Genomic DNA, 19,948 nt, shown 5'->3' on the forward strand with positions numbered 1-19,948 from the left:
GGATCTGAAGAAAAGTTACACCATAGAGAATTGCCTCCCACGGCAACAAGCTATTTTCTGGCGCCGCTGTCGGGGAGGTAAGGTAAAAGGTATTCACATCCTCCGACTACTAAGCTACTTCCTAGCACTGTTGCCGGTGTGTGAGTGCTCAAAGATATTTCCTTTAGATCCTGCAATTATATCTTTTTGTTTCTTGTTTTCACTAGTTAGGCTTAATGAAAACAACAACAAAATGAGAGATCTTTATGAACTTTATCTTGAATTAGGACATGATGTGTTTGAAGAGAGAATTAAAAAACCCATGGAACTTTATATGCATGCTAATGGGAATGTTATTAGTATGAATGCTTTGAACACCATTGTTTCTAATGCTATGGAAAATTCTAAGCTTGGGGAAGCTGGTTTTGATGAGCATGATATTTTTAGTCCCCCAAGTTTTGAGGAGAAAATTTTCTTTGATGATACTTTACCTCCTATTTATGATGATTATAATGATAGTGGTATTTTGGTGCCACCTACTATGGAGGATAAAGGTTATTATGATTATACCATGCCTGCAATTTATGATGATTACAATGATGGTTATGATAGTTTTACTCCCACTATTACTAATAAAATTGATTATGCTTATGTGGAGAGTAATAATTTTATGCATGTAGCTCATGATAAGAATGTTTCATGTGATAGTTATATTGTTGAATTTGTTCATGATGCTACTGAAAGTTATTATGAGAGAGGGAAACATGGTTATATGCATCTTAATAATATTAAGTTTCCCCTCTTTGTGTTGAGAATCTTGAAGTTGCGCTTGTGTTGCCTTTCTATGCTTATTGCATTATGCTTCAATAACTTGTTTATTTACAAGATTCCTTTTCATAGGAAGTGGGTTAGGCTTAAATGTGTTTTGAATTTGCTTCTTGATGCTCTCTTTTGCTTCAATTCCTATTTCTCATCTGAGCATCATTAAAATTGCTGAGCCCATCTTAATGGCTATAAAGAAAGCACTTCTTGGGAGATAACCCATGTGTTTATTTTGCTACTGTTTTGTTGTGTCTTGGAAGTTGTTTACTACTGTAGCAACCTCTCCTTATCTTTATTTTATTGCATTGTTATGCCAAGTAAAGCCTTTGATAGTAGGGTTGATACTAGATTTGGATTACTGCGCAGAAACAGATTTCTTGCTGTCACGAATTTGAGTATAATTCTCTGTAGGTAACTCAGAAAAATCTGCCAATTTACGTGCGTGATCCTCAGATATGTACGCAACTTTCATTCAATTTGAGCTTTTTCATCTGAGCAAGTTTAGTTCCCCAGAAAAATTCGTCTTTACGGACTGTTTTGTTTTGACAGATTCTGCCTTTTATTTCGCATTGCCTGTTTTGCTATGTTTGATGGATTTCTTTGTTACATTAATTTTTAGTAGCTTTGTGCAATGTTCAGAAGTGTTAATAATGATTGTGTTACCTCTGAACATGTGAATTTTTGATTATGCACTAACCCTCTAATGAGTTTGTTTTGAGTTTGGTGTGGAGGAAGTTTTCAAGGGTCAAGAGAGGAGGATGATATACTATGATCAAGAAGAGTGAAAAGTCTAAGCTTGGGGATGCCCCCGTGGTTCATCCCTGCATATTTCAAGAAGACTCAAGCATCTAAGCTTGGGGGATCCCAAGGCATCCCCTTCTTCATCGGCAACTTATCAGGTCACCTCTAGTGAAACTATATTTTTATTCAGTCACATCTTATGTGCTTTACTTGGAGCGTCTGTGTGTTTTTATTTTTGTTTTGTTATTTTCATTCTCTGAATAAATTCATGCTTGTGTGGGAGAGAGACACGCTCCGCTTTTTCATATGAACACTGGTGTTCTTAGTTCTATCTTTAATGTTCATGGCGAAGGTTGAAAACTGCTTCGTTCATTGTTATATGGTTGGAAACAGGAAATGCTTCATGTGGTAATTGGTATAATGTCTTGAATAATTTGATACTTGGCAATTTTTGTGCTCATATAGATCATGTTTAAGCTCTTGCATCATGTACTTTGCACCTATTAATGAAGAACTACATAGAGCTTATTAAAATTTGGTTTGCATGATCGGTCTCTCTAAGTCTAGATATTTTCTGGTTAAGGTGTTTGAACAACAGGGAAGACAGTGTAGAGTCTTATAATGCTTGCAATATGTTCTTATGTAAGTTTTGTTGTACCGGTTTATACTTGAGTTTGCTTCAAACAACCTTGCTAGCCTAAGCCTTGTATTGAGAGGGATTACTTCTCGTGCATCCAAATCCTTGAGCCAAAAACTATGCCATTTGTGTCCACCATACCTACCTACTACATGGTATTTCTCTGCCATTCCAAAGTAAATTACTTGAGTGCTATCTTTAAAATTTCATTCCTTGTCTTTGCAATACATAGCTCATGGGAAAATAGCCTTAAAAACTATTGTGGTATTGAATATGTTGCTATGTATCTTATTTCTTATAAGTTGCTTGTTGAGCGGTAACCATGTTTCTGGGGACGCCATCAACTATTACACCTTTGTTGAATATCATGTGAGTTGCTATGCATGTTCGTCTTGTCTGAAGTAAGGGCGATTTTCATGATCAAATGGTTTGAGTATGCATATTGTTAGAGAAGAACATTGGGCCGCTAACTAAATCCATGAATCATGGTGGAAGTTTCAGTTTGGACACAAATCCTCAATCTCTTATGAGAATATTATCTGTTGTTGAATGCTTAAGCATTAAAAGAGGAGTCCATTATCTCGTTGTCTATGTTGTCCCGGTATGGATGTCTAAGTTGAGAATAATCAAAATCGAGAAATCCAATGCGAACTTTCTCCTTAGACCTCTGTACAGGCGGCATAGAGGTACCCCTTTGTGACACTTGGTTGAAACATATGTTATGCAATGATAATCCGTGTTAATCCAAGCTAATTAGGACAAGGTGCGGGCACTATTAGTATTCTATGCATGAGGCTTTCAACTTATAGGATGTCTTATACATAACACATATGATTTATTACTACCGTTGACAAAATTGTTTCTATGTTTTAAAAATGAAAAGCTCTAGCACAAAAATAGTAATCCATGCTTCCTCTCGCGAAGGGCCATTCTTCTACTTTATGTTGAGTCAGTTTACCTACTTCTTTCTATCTTAGAAGCAAACACTTGTGTCAACTGTGTGCATTGATTCTTACATGTTTACCTATTGCACTTGTTATATTGCTTTATGTTGACAACTATCCATGAGATATACATGTTACAAGTTGAAAGCAATTGCTGAAACTTAATCATCCTTTGTGTTGCTTCAATGCCTTTTACTTTGAATTATTGCTTATGAGTTAACTCTTATGCAAGTCTTATTGATGCTTGTCTTGAAAGTAATATTCATGAAAAGTCTTTGCCATATGATTTAGTTGTTTAATCATTGTCTTTACCATTGCTTTGAATCACTTCATTCATTGACGAGGGAATACCTCGGCAATGCCTACGTATTGTAGACTAGGGTTTTCGGGAAGAGCGACGATGGAGATTCCGGGAGCGAGATTAGGTACACGACGTACCCAGCTTCGGGTCCCCTCGGTGGAGGATCCCTACGTGCTGCTAGCAATCCAGTATATGATCATAGATGTGTTTACAGGGTGTCGCCATAGGCGGATCTATGTTGTCTCTATTCTGTCTATCTGTTGTTCTCCCTCTTTCGGGTACCCTGGCTAGCTTTATATATGCAACCAGCCTAGGGTTTTACAAGAGTCCTAGTCGACTACTTCTTCGGGTTGCCTTGTTGGGCCTTCTCCATATTTGGTCTTCTCCATATTGGGCCGAGCCAGGTATACTAATAATGGGTACCCGAAGGGTATGCCCATGTCAGTAGCCCCCGAGTTTATAGGGAAGTCGAAGACTTGCGTAGAAACTCCAAGCATAACCATCTCCGAAGTCAAAGAAAATACAAGGCGAGGTCCATGTCGTAGATCATGTGTAGCGTAGATGATGTCGATGATTCTTGAAATTATCGGGTGCGCGGCAGCGCTCCCGATGGGAGTAGCCCCCGAGTCTATGGGCAAGTGCTTACACTTGGGCATAGACTCAAGTTGTACTACTCGATGAAGAACTTTAACTATATTTCCGGAGAACTTGATGAAATCCATGTGCTCCCGATGGGAGTAGGCTCCACTCGAGTCGTAGAATCGAGTTGAGTCTACAAACCTTGATTGTCATAGATGCTGTCGAAGTTAATTTTCTATCGGGTGCGCGACCAGCGCTCCCGATGGGAGTAGCCCCCGAGGCTACAGCCAAGTGTTTGCACTTGGGTGTAGGCTCAACTTGCTTGTAATTGACTCCATAATTTTTCCTCTTTCTTATCGGGAGGGTGAACAATACTCTCGATAAGAGTAGCCCCCGAGCCTATGAGCAGGTGCTTGCACCTAGGCATAGGTTCAAGTTGTACTACTCGATAAAGAACTTAACTATATTTCTGGGCGCAGCCCCCCTTTTTATCGACTCCTGGCCGTTGCTATTTTTATTTGACATCCATATCTATATTGTACAGGGATAATGGTAATTGGGGCTAGTTCATCTGACGGATCAGGTACTAGTTAACTGCTCTAGTGGCAATCCGCAAAAACCTACTTCAAGATCACGTCCCCGGACATGATCTCGGAATACCGGTGCAAACTCGACAGGTGCCGCTTAAGGTCTTACCATTCCGTCGAGTCCCAGCCATGTTTTATCGGGTACCTAACGCGTCCGTTAGGATTTTTCTTCGTATCCGTTGATACGGATAAAAGTAGCAGAGCGCAGTCTTTGGCGATGCCACGCCCAGCAGAACGGATCTGGGGTCTTACCTTTGCAAATTTGCGGCATTCAGAAATTGATCGCAACTTTGGCGTTCTGAGAATATATTGTCGAGTGCCTTGTTCGGCTGATGCAACGACCCATTTTGCGGGTTCTTCTATATTTTTCTCTCGGGCTTGATGAGACAACCGAATATATTGGTTGTTCTATATTGTCGTCAGGCACATCGCCGATGCTCTTGCTCAGAACAAATGACAAGTCAATGGACCCGAAGATTTGTCCATCCTCTTTTCTTTTTTTTTTCCTCCCCTTTTTTTTCTACTCCTCTTTTTTTTTTTTTTTTTTTTTGGTTTCTCCTTGATGATAATTTCGTCGAGTTCCTCCCTCAGGAAAATTTCTTCGGGTCCTCCTTGAGGACAATTCTTCGGGTCCTCCCTCAGGAAAATTTCTTCGGGTCCTATTTGAGGACAATTCTTCGGGTTCCTCCTTCAGGAAAATTTCTTCGGGACCTTATTGAGGATAATTCTTCGGCACCTCCTTGAGGATAATTCTTCGGCACCTCCTTGAGGATAATTCTTCGGCACCTCCTTGAGGATAATTCTTCGGGTCCTCCTTGAATAAAATTTCATTGGGTTCTCTTTTGAAGAAAATTTCGTCGGGTTCTCTCACAATTTTATCGGGTTCCTCCCTGAAGAAGATTTCGTCGGGTGCTATTTTGATTTCGTCGGGTTCCTCCCTGAAGAAGATTTTGTCGGGTGCTCTTTTGATTTCGTCGGGTTCCTCCCTGAAGAAGATTTCGTCGGGTGCTATTTTGATTTCGTCGGGTTCCTCCCTGAAGAAGATTTTGTCGGGTTCTCTAAGAAAATTTCGTCGGGTGCTCTTTTATATACTTTGAAATTTGCTATCTCCTGCACAAATAAACAAACTTTTTCTATCTTTTCCTTGACTCTCTTTTTCGCATGCGGTGTTAGATGTTCGGATTTGATGATATGTAAAGTGAATATATGCCGTGCAGCCCCCGAGCGTCGGGTGCGGCAAAAGTAAATGATAATCAACTTTGTGCAAAATAAAAGAACACTTAGCTTTTTGGACGCGATGAAGTCGATGCATGATGAAGTCTTCGAGTGTAGATAAGAAATCCAGCCAAAGTAGAAACTACCAAATAGCAAAAGTGGATGCCGCGAAATTGTTGATGAAGAAATAGCCAAGCCCCCGAGCGTTGCTGAGGTGATGTCATGATTGTTGTGTCGCAGTCGTGACCCAAGGCGAAATCGTTGTTGAGCCCCCGAGCGTTAGGCGCGACGTCGACGTCATATTTGGTGAAGCCATTAAAGATGAAGCCATAGACAATAATATACGAAGATGAATCCCAGATGAAGTATTTGAGATGAATCCATATTGAAGATTACGCCATTAAATATAGAGCATATATTGAAGATAAGCCCGTCGATATCATAGAGGATGAATCCATTGGCCCGAAGAATCCAGTAATAATCATAGAAAATGAATCCGCTGATATCATAGAGAATGAATCCATTGATCCGAAGAAAATAGTTCTAGTAATAACCATAGAAGATGAATCCATTGATCCGAAAAATCCAGTAATAACCATAGAAGATGAATCCATTGTCCCGGAAACATATCGGGTAATGTTGTATAATAGTGAACCAATAATCACCCGAAGAAAATCAATCCAATCAAGCCGAAACAAATAAATCCAGTACACCGAAGAAGATAAATCCACTAAGTCAAAGAAAGTAATTCCACTGAGCCGAAGAAAATAATTCCACTGAGCCGAAGAAAATATATCCAGAACCGAAGGAAAAGAAATTCACCAAGTAACCGAGTATATTTGTGATAACGAAATAATGGCGCAGCCCCAAATGTCGGGTAAATTTGCTGTAATGATGTAATGGTGCAGCCCCGAGTATTCGGATGTGAGGAAAGTAAATAAATAATTGAATCTTGAAGGAAGAGGAAAACTTAGCTTTTCATCAGGTACGGCAAAGCCGATGTGGACGCAAATCGTTTCTCGGACGCGGTCTGTAGTCTCGTGGCGCCTGGCCGGAAGTAATAGATGCGGCCGACATAGTCGATGAAGAAGATGCGGTCGATGTGGCGGATCCACGACCAGGCGAGCCCCGAGCATGTTGAGTTCACAATGCTGAATCCACGACACGCGAGCCCCCGAGCATGACAGGTGCATGATGTTGAGTGCGCGACGGCGGATGTATGATGGCGAAAACATGATCGACACAGCAAAGTGGTCGGAGCTTATTTCGATCTGCTGATAAATTGACATGCAAAAATTTGCGGGCAAATAACAATACGAGCCGCCAAAAAATATTTAACCAAGGATCCACGCTGTTGCTCGTCTAATTTTGCGAGATAGCTTGATCTATGTAGAGTAGTAGAAACGAGCAACTCATACTACCAAATAATGCGCTAACGGAAGAATAAGAAGACCCACGTAATAGTAATTGTATGCATGTACGTAAGGTAGTAAGAATAGTACTTAGCTTTGCTTTTTTTTTTCCTGTAGAAGTCGATCGAGTCTTTAGTTCCCGTGGCTTTGTTTAGCCGCAATCCATCCACGCAATCCGGCCACGCACGCAGCCTTGACTAAACAAGGTCTAGTTCCTTTTTTTTAATCCAATCTGACGAGTTCGGTTGACACACGTTCTTGAATGTGTTCTGCAGCTGCTCGTGGAAGACGATGTTGATGATGAGCCTCAGAACCCGCTGTTTCGCCCCGCGCTTGTTGTACGCGAAGAAAAATCCGGCCGGCTGGCAGTAGTTGATAACGAATTTGATAGATCCTGCCCCGCGCTTGTTGTACGCGAAGAAAAATCCGGCCGGCTGCCAGTAGTTGATGACGAACTTGATAGATCCCGCCCGGATGACAAAATCCAACTGTCGCTAATTCCCACAGACGGCGCTAATAATGGGTACCCGAAGGGTATGCCCATGTCATTCATCTCATATGCTTTACAATAGTATTGATCAAGATCATGTTGATAGCATGTCACTTAAGAAATTATCCTTGTTATCGTTTACCTACTCGAGGGCGAGTAGGAACTAAGCTTGGGGATTCTTGATACGTCTCAAACGTATCTATAATTTCTTATGTTCCATGCTACTTTTATGATGATACTCACATGTTTTATACACACTTTATGTCATTATTATGCATTTTCCGGAACTAACCTATTAACGAGATGCCGAAGTGCCAGTTCCTGTTTTCTGCTGTTTTTGGTTTCAGAAATCCTAGTAAGGAAATATTCTCGGAATTGGACGAAATCAAGGCCCACGATCTTATATTTCCACGAAGCTTCCAGAACACCGGAGAGGCACCAGAGGGGAGGCCCAGGGCCTCCACACATGGTGGCGGCGCGGCCAGAGGGGGGGCGCCCCCCCTGGTGTGTGGTCCCTCCAGACCCTTTCCGACTCCGTTTCTTCGCCTATATAAGTCGTCGTGACCTAAAACTTCGACACGAATAAGCCACGATACGAGAAAAGTTCCAGAGCCGCCGCCATCGCGAAGCCAAGATTCGGGGGACAGAAGTCTCTGTTCCGGCACGCCGCCGGGACGGGGAAGTGCCCCCGGAAGGCATCTCCATCGACTCCATCGCCATCTTCATCGCCGCTGCTGTCTCCTATGATGAGGAGGGAGTAGTTCTCCATCGAGGCTAAGGGCTGTACCGGTAGCTATGTGGTTCATCTCTCTCTCCCATGTGATCTTTATGTGATCATGAGCTTTGTGATCTAGTTGAATATCATCTATGTGCTACTCTAGTGATGTTATTAAAGTAGTCTATTCCTCCTTCATGATGTAAAGGTGACGGTGTGTGCATCATGTAGTACTTGGTATAAGCTATGATTGTGATCTCTTGTAGATTATGAAGTTAACTATTACTATGATAGTATTGATGCGATCTATTCCCCCTTTCATAGCCTGACGGTGACAGTGTGCATGCTATGTTAGTACTCGGTATAATTGCAATGGTTTATTATGCACTCTAAGGTTACTTAAATATGAACACCGAATGTTGTGGAGCTTGTTAACTCCGGCTTGAGGGAGCTCTTGTAGCCCTACGCAATGAATGGTGTTTGTCATCCAACAAGAGAGTGTAGAGAAAGTAGTATTTGTTTATTCAGTTATGTGATCAATGTTGAGAGTGTCCACTAGTGAAAGTATGATCCCTAGGCCTTGTTTCCAAGCACTGAAACTCCGTTTATTTACTGTTCTGTTGCATGTTTACTCGCTGTCATCTTTATTTCAGATTTCTATTACCACTCATATTCATCCATATCACTTGCATCTTACTATCTCTTCGCCGAACTAGTGCACCTATACATCTGACAAGTGTATTAGGTGTGTTGGGGACACAAGAGACTTCTTGTATCGTAATTGCAGGGTTGCTTGAGAGGGATATCTCTAACCTCTACCTCCCTGAGTTCGATAAACCTTGGGTGATTCACTTAAGGGAAACTTGCTGCTGTTCTACAAACCTCTACTCTTGGAGGCTCAACACTGTCTACAGGAATAGAAGCGTGCGTAGACATCAATGGTCCTATGTTACTTGATAATATTAATTGTACCACTAATGAAAATGGGATTGGAAAGGTCTTGACTTCATCTAGTAGTCCCATATCTTTTGAGATTGATCAATCATCTTGTTATATTATTGATAAAAGTGGGTTTGAAAGTTTTAATCCCATTATTTTTGATCTTGATAAAAATTATGTGTTTGTGGATCATGAAATACATGCTTTATGTGATAGTTATATTGTTGAGTTTATTCATGAAGCTACTGAAAATTATTATGGGAGAGGAAAATATGGTTGTAGAAATTTTCATGGTACTAAAACACCTCTCTATATGCTGAAACTTTTGAAGTTACTCTTGTTTTATCTTCCTATGCTTGTCACTTTGTTCTTCATGAATTTATTTGTGTACAAGATTCCTATGCATAGGAAGCGGGTTAGACTTAAATGTGTTTTGAATTTGCTTCTTGATGCTTCTTTTGCTTCATTTTCTATTTTCATGTGAGCATCATTAAAATCTTCTGCGCCTAGCTGAAAGACGTTAAAGAAAAGCGCTTATGGGAGACAACCCATTATTTTATTTCTGTAATTTTTCTTTTATTTTTGAGTCAAGGTGCTGTTTACTTCTGTAGCAATGCCTCTGTATCTTTATTTTATCGCATTGTTGTGCCAAGTAAAGTCTCTAATAGAAAGTTGATACTAGATTTGGATTTCTGCGCATAAACAGATTTTTAGCTGTCACGAATTTGAGTTTTTCTCTCTGTAGAAGAATCGTAAAATCCTGAAAAAATTCATGCGTTATCCTCAGATATGTATGCAACTTTCATTAGTTTTGAGTTTTCTGATTCGAGCAACGGAAGTACCTCGAAAAAATTCATGTTTACTGGCTGTTCTGTTTGACAGATTCTGTCTCTATTTTTTGCATTGTCTCTTGTGAACTTTAAGTAAGCCTTTCTAGACGTGGAGAGCTGTAGCTAATGTTTTATTGAGTTCTTGCAATGTGTCACTACAGAACTAAAGTGGATTAAAGTTTTTTGAGTACTAACCCCTCTAATGAAGTTTATGAGAAGTTTGGTGTGGCAGAAGTTTTCAAGGGTCAAGAGAGAATTCTTCCACATCATATGTGCTTTACTTGGAGCGTCTGTGTGCTTTTATTTTTAGTTTGTTATTTTTATTTTCTGATCATATCAATATTGGATCCTAGCATTCTTGTGTGGGAGAGAGACACGCTCCGCTTTTTCATATGAACACTTGTGTTCTTCGTTTTATTTTTCATGTTCATAGCGAAAGCTGAAAGCCGCAACACTTATTGATATTTGGTTGGAAACAGAAAATGCTTCATGTGGTAATTGGTATATTGTCTTAAATAATTTGATACTTGGCAATTGTTTTGAGCTCTCAAGTAGATCATGTTTAAGCTCTTGCATCATGTAGTTTAAACCTATTAGTGGAGAACTACCGTAGAGCTTGTTGAAATTTGGTTTGCATGATTGGTCTCTCTAAGGTCTAGATATTTTCTGGTAAAAGTGTTTGAGCAACAAGGAAGACAGTGTAGAGTCGTATAATACTTGCAATATGTTCTTATGTAAGTTTTGCTGTATCGGTTTATACTTGTGTTTGCTTCAAACAACCTTGCTAGCCAAAGCCTTGTACTGAGAGGGAATGCTTCTAGTGCATCCAAAACCTTGAGCCAAAACCTATGCCATTTGTGTCCACCATAACTACCTACTATGTGGTATTTTTCTGCCATTGCAAGTAAATACTTCATGTGCTACCTTTAAACAATTCAAAACTTTATTACTCCTTATTTGTGTCAATGTTTTATAGCTCATGAGGAAGTATGTGGTGTTTTATCTTTCAATCTTGTTGGGAAGACTTTCACCAATGGACTAGTGGCATATACATCCGCTTATCCAATAATTTTGCAAAAAGAGCTGGCAATGGGGTGCCCAGCCCCAATTAATTAACTTTCATTAATAATTCTCTTCACATGTTTTGCCCTGATTCATCAGTAAGCAACTTAATTTTGTAATAGACACTCCTCCATGGTATGTGAAATGTTGGAAGGCACCCGAGGATTCGGTTAGCCATTATTTGTGAAAGCAAAAGGTTGGGAGGAGTGTCATCTATAAATAAAACTAAAATACATGTGTAAACAAAAGAGAAGAGGGATGATCTACCTTGCTGGTAAAGATAACGTCCTTCATGGGAGCCGCTGTTTGAAAGTCTGTTTGACAAGGGGGTTAGAGTGCCCACTACCATTCGTTGATAACAACAAACACCTCTCAAAACTTTATTTTTATGCTCTCTATATAATTTCAAAACTTGAAAAGCTCTAGCACATGATTTAATCCCTGCTTCCCTCTGCGAAGGGCCTTTCTTTTACTTTATGTTGAGTCAGTTTACCTACTTCTTTCTATCTTAGAAGCAAACACTTGTGTCAACTGTGTGCACTCGATTCTTACATGCTTACTTATTGCACTTATTATATTACTTTGTGTTGACAATTATCCATGAGATATGCATGTTGAAAGTTAAAAGCAATTGCTGAAACTTAAATCTTCCTTTGTGTTGCTTCAAAACCTCTTATTAAGAATCTATTGCTTTATGAGTTAACTCTTATGCAAGACTTTTTGATGCTTGTCTTGAAAGTACTATTCATGAAAAGTTTTTGCTATATGATCCAGTTGTTTAGTCATTATCTATTTGTTAGCAAACTATAGACCATTGCTTTGAGTCACTTCATTCATCTCATATGCTTTACAATAGTATTGATCAAGATTATGTTGGTAGCATGTCACTTCAGAAATTATTCTTTTTATCGTTTACCTACTCGAGGACGAGTAGGAACTAAGCTTGGGGATGCTTGATACGTCTCAAACGTATCTATAATTTCTGATGTTCCATGCTAGTTTTATGACAATACCTACATGTTTTATATGCATTATATATCATTATTATACATTTTCTGGGACTAACCTATTAACAAGATGCCACAGTGCCGGTCCTCGTTTTCTGCTGTTTTTGGTTCCAGAAAAGCTGTTCGGGCAATATTCTCGGAATTCGACGAAACAAAAGCCAAACCTCCTATTTTTCCGAGGGACACACGGAGCCAGAAGGGCAAGCCAGGGGGAGGCTCACGGCCTCCTCCCCATAGGGCGGCGCTGCCGGGCCCACAGGCGCGCCGGCGTGTGGGGAGCCCACCTCGGGACTCCACCGACATCGCCTCTTTGCCTATTTATTCCCCCACGACACGAAAACCCGAGAGATATGGATCATACTCCAGAAAGACTCCTGGAGCGCCGCCGCCATCGCGAAACCTAGTTTCGGGGGTCAGAAGTTCCTGTTTCGGCACCCTGCCGGGACGGGGATCGACCCCCGGAGCCTTCTTCATCGACGCCACCGCCTTCATCATGCTCCGTTAGTAGTTCCCCCATGGACTACGGGTTCTAGCAGTAGCTAGTTGGTACTCTCTCTCCCATGTACTTCAATACAATGATCTCATGAGCTGTCTTACATGATTGAGATCCATCTGATGTAATCGGTGTTGTGTTTGTTGGGATCCGATGAATTGTTACATTATGATCAGTCTATCTATATAAGTTTGTGAAGTTATTGTTGCTGCAACCTTGTTGTGTTTAATGCTTGTCACTAGTGCACGAGTGGCATGATCTTAGAGTTGAGCTCTATAATTATTGCTTAGATTGTATCTACAAGTTGTTTGCACATGTCTCTGTCCGGAACCCGAGACCCCAGAGTGACAATAACTGGGATAACCGGAGGGGAAGGTTTAGATATGAGGATCACATGTTTTCACCAAGTGTTAATGCTTTGCTCCGGTGCTCTATTAAAAGGAGTACCTTAATTACCAGTAGATTCACTTGAGGCCCGGCTGCCACCGGCTGGTAGGACAAAAGATGTTGTGCAAGTTTCTCATTGCAGCACATATGACTATATATGGAAAACATGCCTACGTATAATTAATAGATTGGATGTTCTGTCTTAATGCTATTTCAATCCTATCAATTGCCCAACTGTAATTTGTTCACCTAACACTTGTTATTGGAGAGTTACCACTAGTGTAGATAGCTGGGAACCCCGGTCCATCTGTCATCATCAAATACTCACTCGGTCCTATATGTCATTGGAAGTAGTATCAACTATTTTCTGGTGCCATCGCCTCTGTGTTACTGTTACTGCTGCTGTGTTACTGTTACTATTGCTCTCATATTACTGCTGCTTTCACATCACCCCTGTTACTAGTGCTTTTCCAGGTGCAGCTGAATTGACAACTCAGTTGTTAAGGCTTATAAGTATTCTTTGTCTCCCCTTATGTCGAATCAATAAATTTGAGTTTTACTTCCCTCGAAGACTGTTGCGATCCCCTATACTTGTGGGTCATCAATCGTCGAGCAGTGCAGAAGAACTTGGTGGCGGTGATGATTCGGACAATCCCCGCAGCTAGGAAAATTCCTCCAAACTATGAGAATATCTCCTCCTTGGTTTTGAGAATTGAACAGATGATTCCTCTACTGGTATCCACGCGTATGGAGCTAAAGTCCGCGAGGGCTTCACCGGTCAGGGCTCACCTCTAGTAGCGAGAGTGGTTTAGCTTTATGACGTATGTGGGCAAGAGAGAGAAAGACAACCAACCAAAGGGCTCTGACGAGAACTCCTGGAATTCTGGATGGATATGGTAGAGGGGGATTCTCTTTATATAGGGGTGAGGAGAGGCACCATCTTAGGAAAGGGGCAGCCAAGGATGCTCCCCACCTTTAAATGGCCTGCCGCCCCTTCCCATGTCGCCGCCCCAACGAGGGAAACCCCGGGGCGCACCCACATGGGTTTCTTTGGGGAAGCCCTCCGGGGGAGGGGGCTTTGGGGCATGGAGCCAGCCTACATGGTCCCCTAAGAGGCCCATTTGGCCATCCTTGGTGGTGATGGCATTTCTGCCATCCGTCTAGCCATGTCGCACTTTATACTAAAGCCTTGAAAAATAATTCTTTTTATATGAATTATCTGGAACTTTTTCGATAAATCCCAAAACATATTTAGTTCACTTAGAACATTTCCAAAGATAGCAGAACACTTCCGATAAAGTTCCCACTCTTATTTAGTGTCGGGTCTATTTAAGTGCACCCCTGGAACTATTCTGACATGACTGGAATGATTATCTTGCGTACTCTACTGAAATTGTTCTGATGTCAATGAAACTAATCCGGATACTCTCTCAACTACATACGAAAAATAGAGATCTCACAACAGGTCATACTAGCTTAAATGTGTGACCCAACAGGTTCAGTAATGTGTAGTTATGACTCCGACTAGCAGGTTTGGTAATACGCAATCATGAGTACGAATACCTTCAGATCAATAACCACAATTCGGATCTGGACATCCGTGATGGATCCTTTGCATACTCGAATAAATGACGAAATATACCTCCGTGTTAATGCATATGTAAATCCCTTTGCTTCATGATAACTTGATATCCCGAGGTGAGACTCTTTAGATATTCCCGTGAATCAACTCTTTGATCATAATACTAGTTAACCTCGACTTGGTATCAACATTTTTTCGTGTTTTATATATAGATGATGTCATGTGATCATTATCACATTTTGTCTTGTAGACGATTAGTTTACATCACAATATCGAGAGGGCCCATAGCATATCTCTCATTCGTTACGAGGTGAAGATATCATTCGTGAACTATAAAGCTCCCGTTCATACTTTTGTAAGTATGAACCTTAAATTTTACATCACCCGGTTAAGGAAGTGATTATTGATAAGGTCAAATCATATCCTATAATACGAGGTTAATATATATTATCTTGGTCTAAGGAGTTTCACATAAGACAACACCTAAAGATAAGGCTACACTAATGATGACGGATATGTCTCATAGCATATCAACGACTTAGGTATGTTTAGTAACATTATTTACTGAAACAATGTACTCCCGGTATTGCTAGCATCCTTGTGACAATGACAATGCATGATCAAAAATGCTTGACCACAATAAATGAGCAAGTCATATTTAGAGGCAAGACTAGGAACACCTTTCTTGCTTATCTCTCTACACGTGCTTGTGAGTTTTTCTTCAAATCTCATATTTGGGAAACACAACAGCTATAGCATAAAGGATAAACTTAGTAATAAACATGGAGTTATATATAATAAATAAAACTTATTAATATTGTATCTGCGGCATAACTCCTTCAGTCTCCCATTTTTACTAGAGTCCATAATCTCCTTAAGCATGTTTATCAACACAGTTTTAAATCTCAGTGCCCATGATTCCACTGTGGTTTAGTCTTCGTCATAAAACCTGACACTCAGATCCTTATGACACTTGTCATATCTCGCATGCCCTCGTTCAAGATGTACTTGTAGCATTTGAAATCCGGTGTTTTAACTTGTTTGAATTCCAATGATCAATAAAGTTATACCACAGTATGAGCATAATATTAAAGAGAAACCTTGTTTGTCTCAACAAACAAAAATATTTCTACCTTTATGGATTATTCACACAACATTTCTTTTTATGGATATCATGCAATATTTCATGTGAAATCCAAATCATGTTTGTAGTATTTCAACCTTTAATAAAGGCAGTTGAAGATTGGCTAATTATCTCCTCGGCACAACCCCCCTTCTGTTATTTATTCCATTAGTAAGTAACTTAAAACTAGCAATAAAAAAGGTGAATAGGTATAAACTGTTAAATGGTAACAACACCAACTTTCTTTGGGATCAAATTGATAATCTCATAACTGAGACACCTGATCTAAAGGTTCTAATGAGAGCATCATCAAACAAAGCTTTAACAATTTTCTTAGTTATATCCCAAAAGTTTTCATAAAATTCAATAGGTAGACTATTAAGTCCAAGAGATTTGTGGTGATCAACGGGTAAAATAGCTTTTTAGTCTCCTCCATAGTGTATTCAGCTGTAAAATTTTCATTTAAATAATTATCGATGACATTTCCAAAATAAAAAGTTGTAATTCACAGAGCTACAATCTTCCTATTGAGACAATATTATATACTCTTTCTGCTCCATAATATTTGTAGTTTGAGTTCAGATTTGAATTACAATCCTGATAAGAATTATGGAACGAAGAGAGTAGAATGATGTGTCATAGGCCTCAGAGTGTGGCCCGATCTCACAAATTGACCAAGGAGAAGAGGGGGAGAGGGATGAACACGAAAAACAAACAAGAACAAGATGAACACGCGTAGAAATAACCCGATACAATCCGGTTTTCTCTCCACGGCCCGAACCACCGTCCCGATAGAATCACTCAAGAGAAAGACACAAGGTAATATCCTCGAATGAAAGATCGATATGGAAATGGTAGAATCAAAAACATGAAGGATTAGTAGCAAAGTAGAATTCCCAATCGGAAGAGAGACTTGTTCTGCTAGAATCATGCAAGTTAAAGACCGATCACATAAAGAGGATCTTGGGTACAACTCATAGATTTGTGTCTAAGAGGGGAGGGGTTCCCTAATCCATATAAGGATGGTAGAGGCTCAAGACTAGTTCTTCATATCATCAACTCTACGGTTTCTAGCTGGGGAGAGGGACATATATATAGGGAGCCATGACCTAGGGGTAGTTTAGGCATACAAAGAAGTTACATGGGTTGAGGCCCAACTGATATGGCTCATCTCGACCCACTTAAGCCAGAGACTCTGGTGTAAGTAAACCGAAGACTCCGGTCTTGTCGTCTCGGTCCGGAGACTCTAGAGCAAGACTCTGGTAGGCCCGGAAACTCTCCGAACCGTTGGGATCGCTAGGCTCGATCTGCTTGGGCCAGAGACTTTGGTGTGGTGTAGGCCCGAGACTTTGGTGTTGAGTGGTTGAGGCCGGAGACTCTGGTGTAGCTTTGTATGGAGTTTCTTTCTTCTTCTCTTTCATGCTTTCATGATGTCGGCCTTTAGTCTTCGGGCATCCATGACATCCTCTCTTTCCTCCGTACTTGTCGATGTATCTCTATCATAAACATACGACGGAGAATGAATTAGCAAATCATTCAATAGGCAATTGTAGTCCCATGCATAAAGGAGAAGATTCACCTTTAAGAGATGTGTTGGCGTTGACGCACATGATACGGTGAAGACCGAAGTTCGAGCCACAACAAGTAACTAGTAATATGTTGCATAAGATTTTTTTTGTCCACCAATAACATCATCTCCATGTTTCAAAATATGAGTAAGATTGTGTCTCAGTCAAGCACTAGCTAGCTTTACTCGTAATGAACTTGGTGCCAATGTCAATCCTATCAAACTACTTTCACTGAACTTAAACTTTTTAGCCGCCTTTTCTCGTCAGCAGACACCACTGCACAAGGAGCAACAGCGTCGCAGAATTAAAGCCTTAATAAAATGATCAAAACGGCGCAGGTGCCATGGCGTGCTGCGTTCTAAAGAGGGATACACCTGATGACACACGTCGCACAACATCTTTTAAAATATAAACTCTAATAATCATAGCCATTTGTATTTAGTAGAGAGCTGCTTAATTGACTCATCATATTTTTTTCCCTTTTTCTTCTCTTTTTCTTGAGATATTTAGAAACTAATGTTTTCGAGATTTTGACTCTGGAGTGTTGACATTGGCCATTTTTATACACGGACTGAGCTCTCATGTATCCCTTTCGTCCCAATTAACGGGCAGCATGCCAATTATGTCTGTTACAAGCACGCGATTGCATTCGAGTTCATCTTCTTCCACTTGATTAAGAATTCTTTGTTAATCTCTGACGGCCGGTGAGCGACATGTTGCTAACATTAATCAATCATCATCAGGCGGCTTTATTCTACTGTTCCCCATGAGAGTTAGCCCAAAACACCATCTAGAATCCACGTCATACATGGACGTGGCCTATTATCTTCCACCTGTGACTCTGTTTAGTCTCATGTAAAACTCGGTGTAAATTAATGGACAGTGAAAGCGAAAAGAAAATATATCCTCAAAGTACACATCGCAGTCTTTATTTGAGTGTGATTTGGTGAAAGCAACACAGACCGAGGTATACTTTGTGTAAGAACTGCAACTCAGATGATAGATTCAAGTAGTATAAATAAGCAATCGCTCAGCTGATCCAACCCAAAGCAATTGCTCAGATCACTCAGCTTAAGTGCACAGCTCAAGCAGGCAACTATCAAACATGGCTCTCATAAGGGAGAAGAGACTTCCGCAACTCCAGCTCTCCCTGCCCATCCCGGCCCGCGCCGCTGCCCAGCGTCCCAAACCAATGTTCGCGCCGGCACCGGCGCCGACGCCGAAGAAGGCATCGACACCAACGGCACTGTCCAGCCAGTTCCGCCTCTCCGATTTCGATAAGCTCGCCGTGCTGGGCCGAGGGAGCGGCGGCACCGTGTACAAGGTCCGGCATCGCGAGACGAGCGCGCTCTACGCGCTCAAGGTCCAGCACTACGGCGACCCGGCCGCGGCCGCCGAGGCGGACATCCTCAGCCGCACGGCCTCGCCGTTCGTCGTCCGGTGCCATTCCATTCTCCCGGTTGCCGCCTCCGGTGACATCGCGATGCTCCTTGAGCTAGTAGACGGCGGATCGCTCGACTCCATCAAGAGCCGCCAGGGCGCCTTCCCGGAGGCCGCGCTCGCGGAGGTAGCAGCTCAGGCTCTGTCGGGCTTGGCATATCTCCACGCTCGCCGCATCGTGCACCTCGACATCAAGCCGGCGAACCTCCTCGCCAGCACAGCCGGGGATATCAAGGTCGCCGACTTCGGCATCGCCAAGGTGCTCTCTCGCGCCGGCGACCAGTGCACGTCGTATGTGGGCACCACCGCGTATATGAGCCCCGAGCGCTTCGACCCCGAGGCGCACGGCGGGCACTACGACCCGTACGCCGCCGATGTCTGGAGCCTGGGGGTCACCATCCTTGAGCTCTTCATGGGCCGGTACCCGCTCCTCCCTGCCGGGCAGCAGCCGAGCTGGGCGGCACTCATGTGCGCCGTCTGCTTCGGTGAGGCGCCCACGCTCTCCGACGGAGCAGCGTCACATAATCTTCAGGGTTTTATCGTCGCGTGCCTGCACAAAGACTACCGCAAGAGGGCGTCCGTGGCGGAGCTGCTTGCTCATCCATTTGTTGCCCGGAGGGATGTGGCAGTGTCCAAGCGCGCGCTCCGGAAGCTGGTCGCCGACGTCTCGTTAGAGAGCCGGCGAACGTGATCCCGATGGGCAGTCGAACCATGAACATAAATAGGATCAGTTTTGTTAGCCATCTACAGTACCCTACCATGGCATCTGACATATCAGTTAGCTTAGCGCTGACATAGAAATGTACACTGCTTAGACTAGTACTTCTTTTCTAATGGAAGTAGGAACTTCGACCTTGAATATATGAGGAAATTGTTATATGATTTAATTCGAATAAATAGTAGATAAATAATGACTATAGAAACAGAGCTTAAGCTAGCTTTGCCAGCTAGTACATTAGATGAACAAATCAAATCTAAAGCATTCCCTAGAACTATAAATTCTAGCATGATCTTGAAACATAGAGGACATATACATGTCCAGTGCAATTCCATTCGCATTCAAGTTGTTGTCGTCAGCCATGTCATTGAATAGGT

At 41.7% G+C, this 19,948-nt stretch overlaps 1 protein-coding gene across 1 annotated transcript; it reads left to right on the forward strand.

Annotated features, from left to right (window-relative positions):
• The first annotated feature begins 18,518 nt into the window (after positions 1–18,518).
• LOC124697237 (mitogen-activated protein kinase kinase 9-like) lies at positions 18,519–19,544 on the forward strand. Its single transcript, XM_047229860.1, has one exon. It carries the CDS (start codon positions 18,519–18,521, stop codon positions 19,542–19,544), a length of 1,026 nt encoding a protein of 341 aa, XP_047085816.1.
• The last annotated feature ends 404 nt before the right edge of the window (positions 19,545–19,948 follow it).

The sequence above is a fragment of the Lolium rigidum genome, chromosome 3, assembly GCF_022539505.1.
Source record: "Lolium rigidum isolate FL_2022 chromosome 3, APGP_CSIRO_Lrig_0.1, whole genome shotgun sequence".
Lineage (NCBI taxonomy): Eukaryota > Viridiplantae > Streptophyta > Magnoliopsida > Poales > Poaceae > Lolium > Lolium rigidum.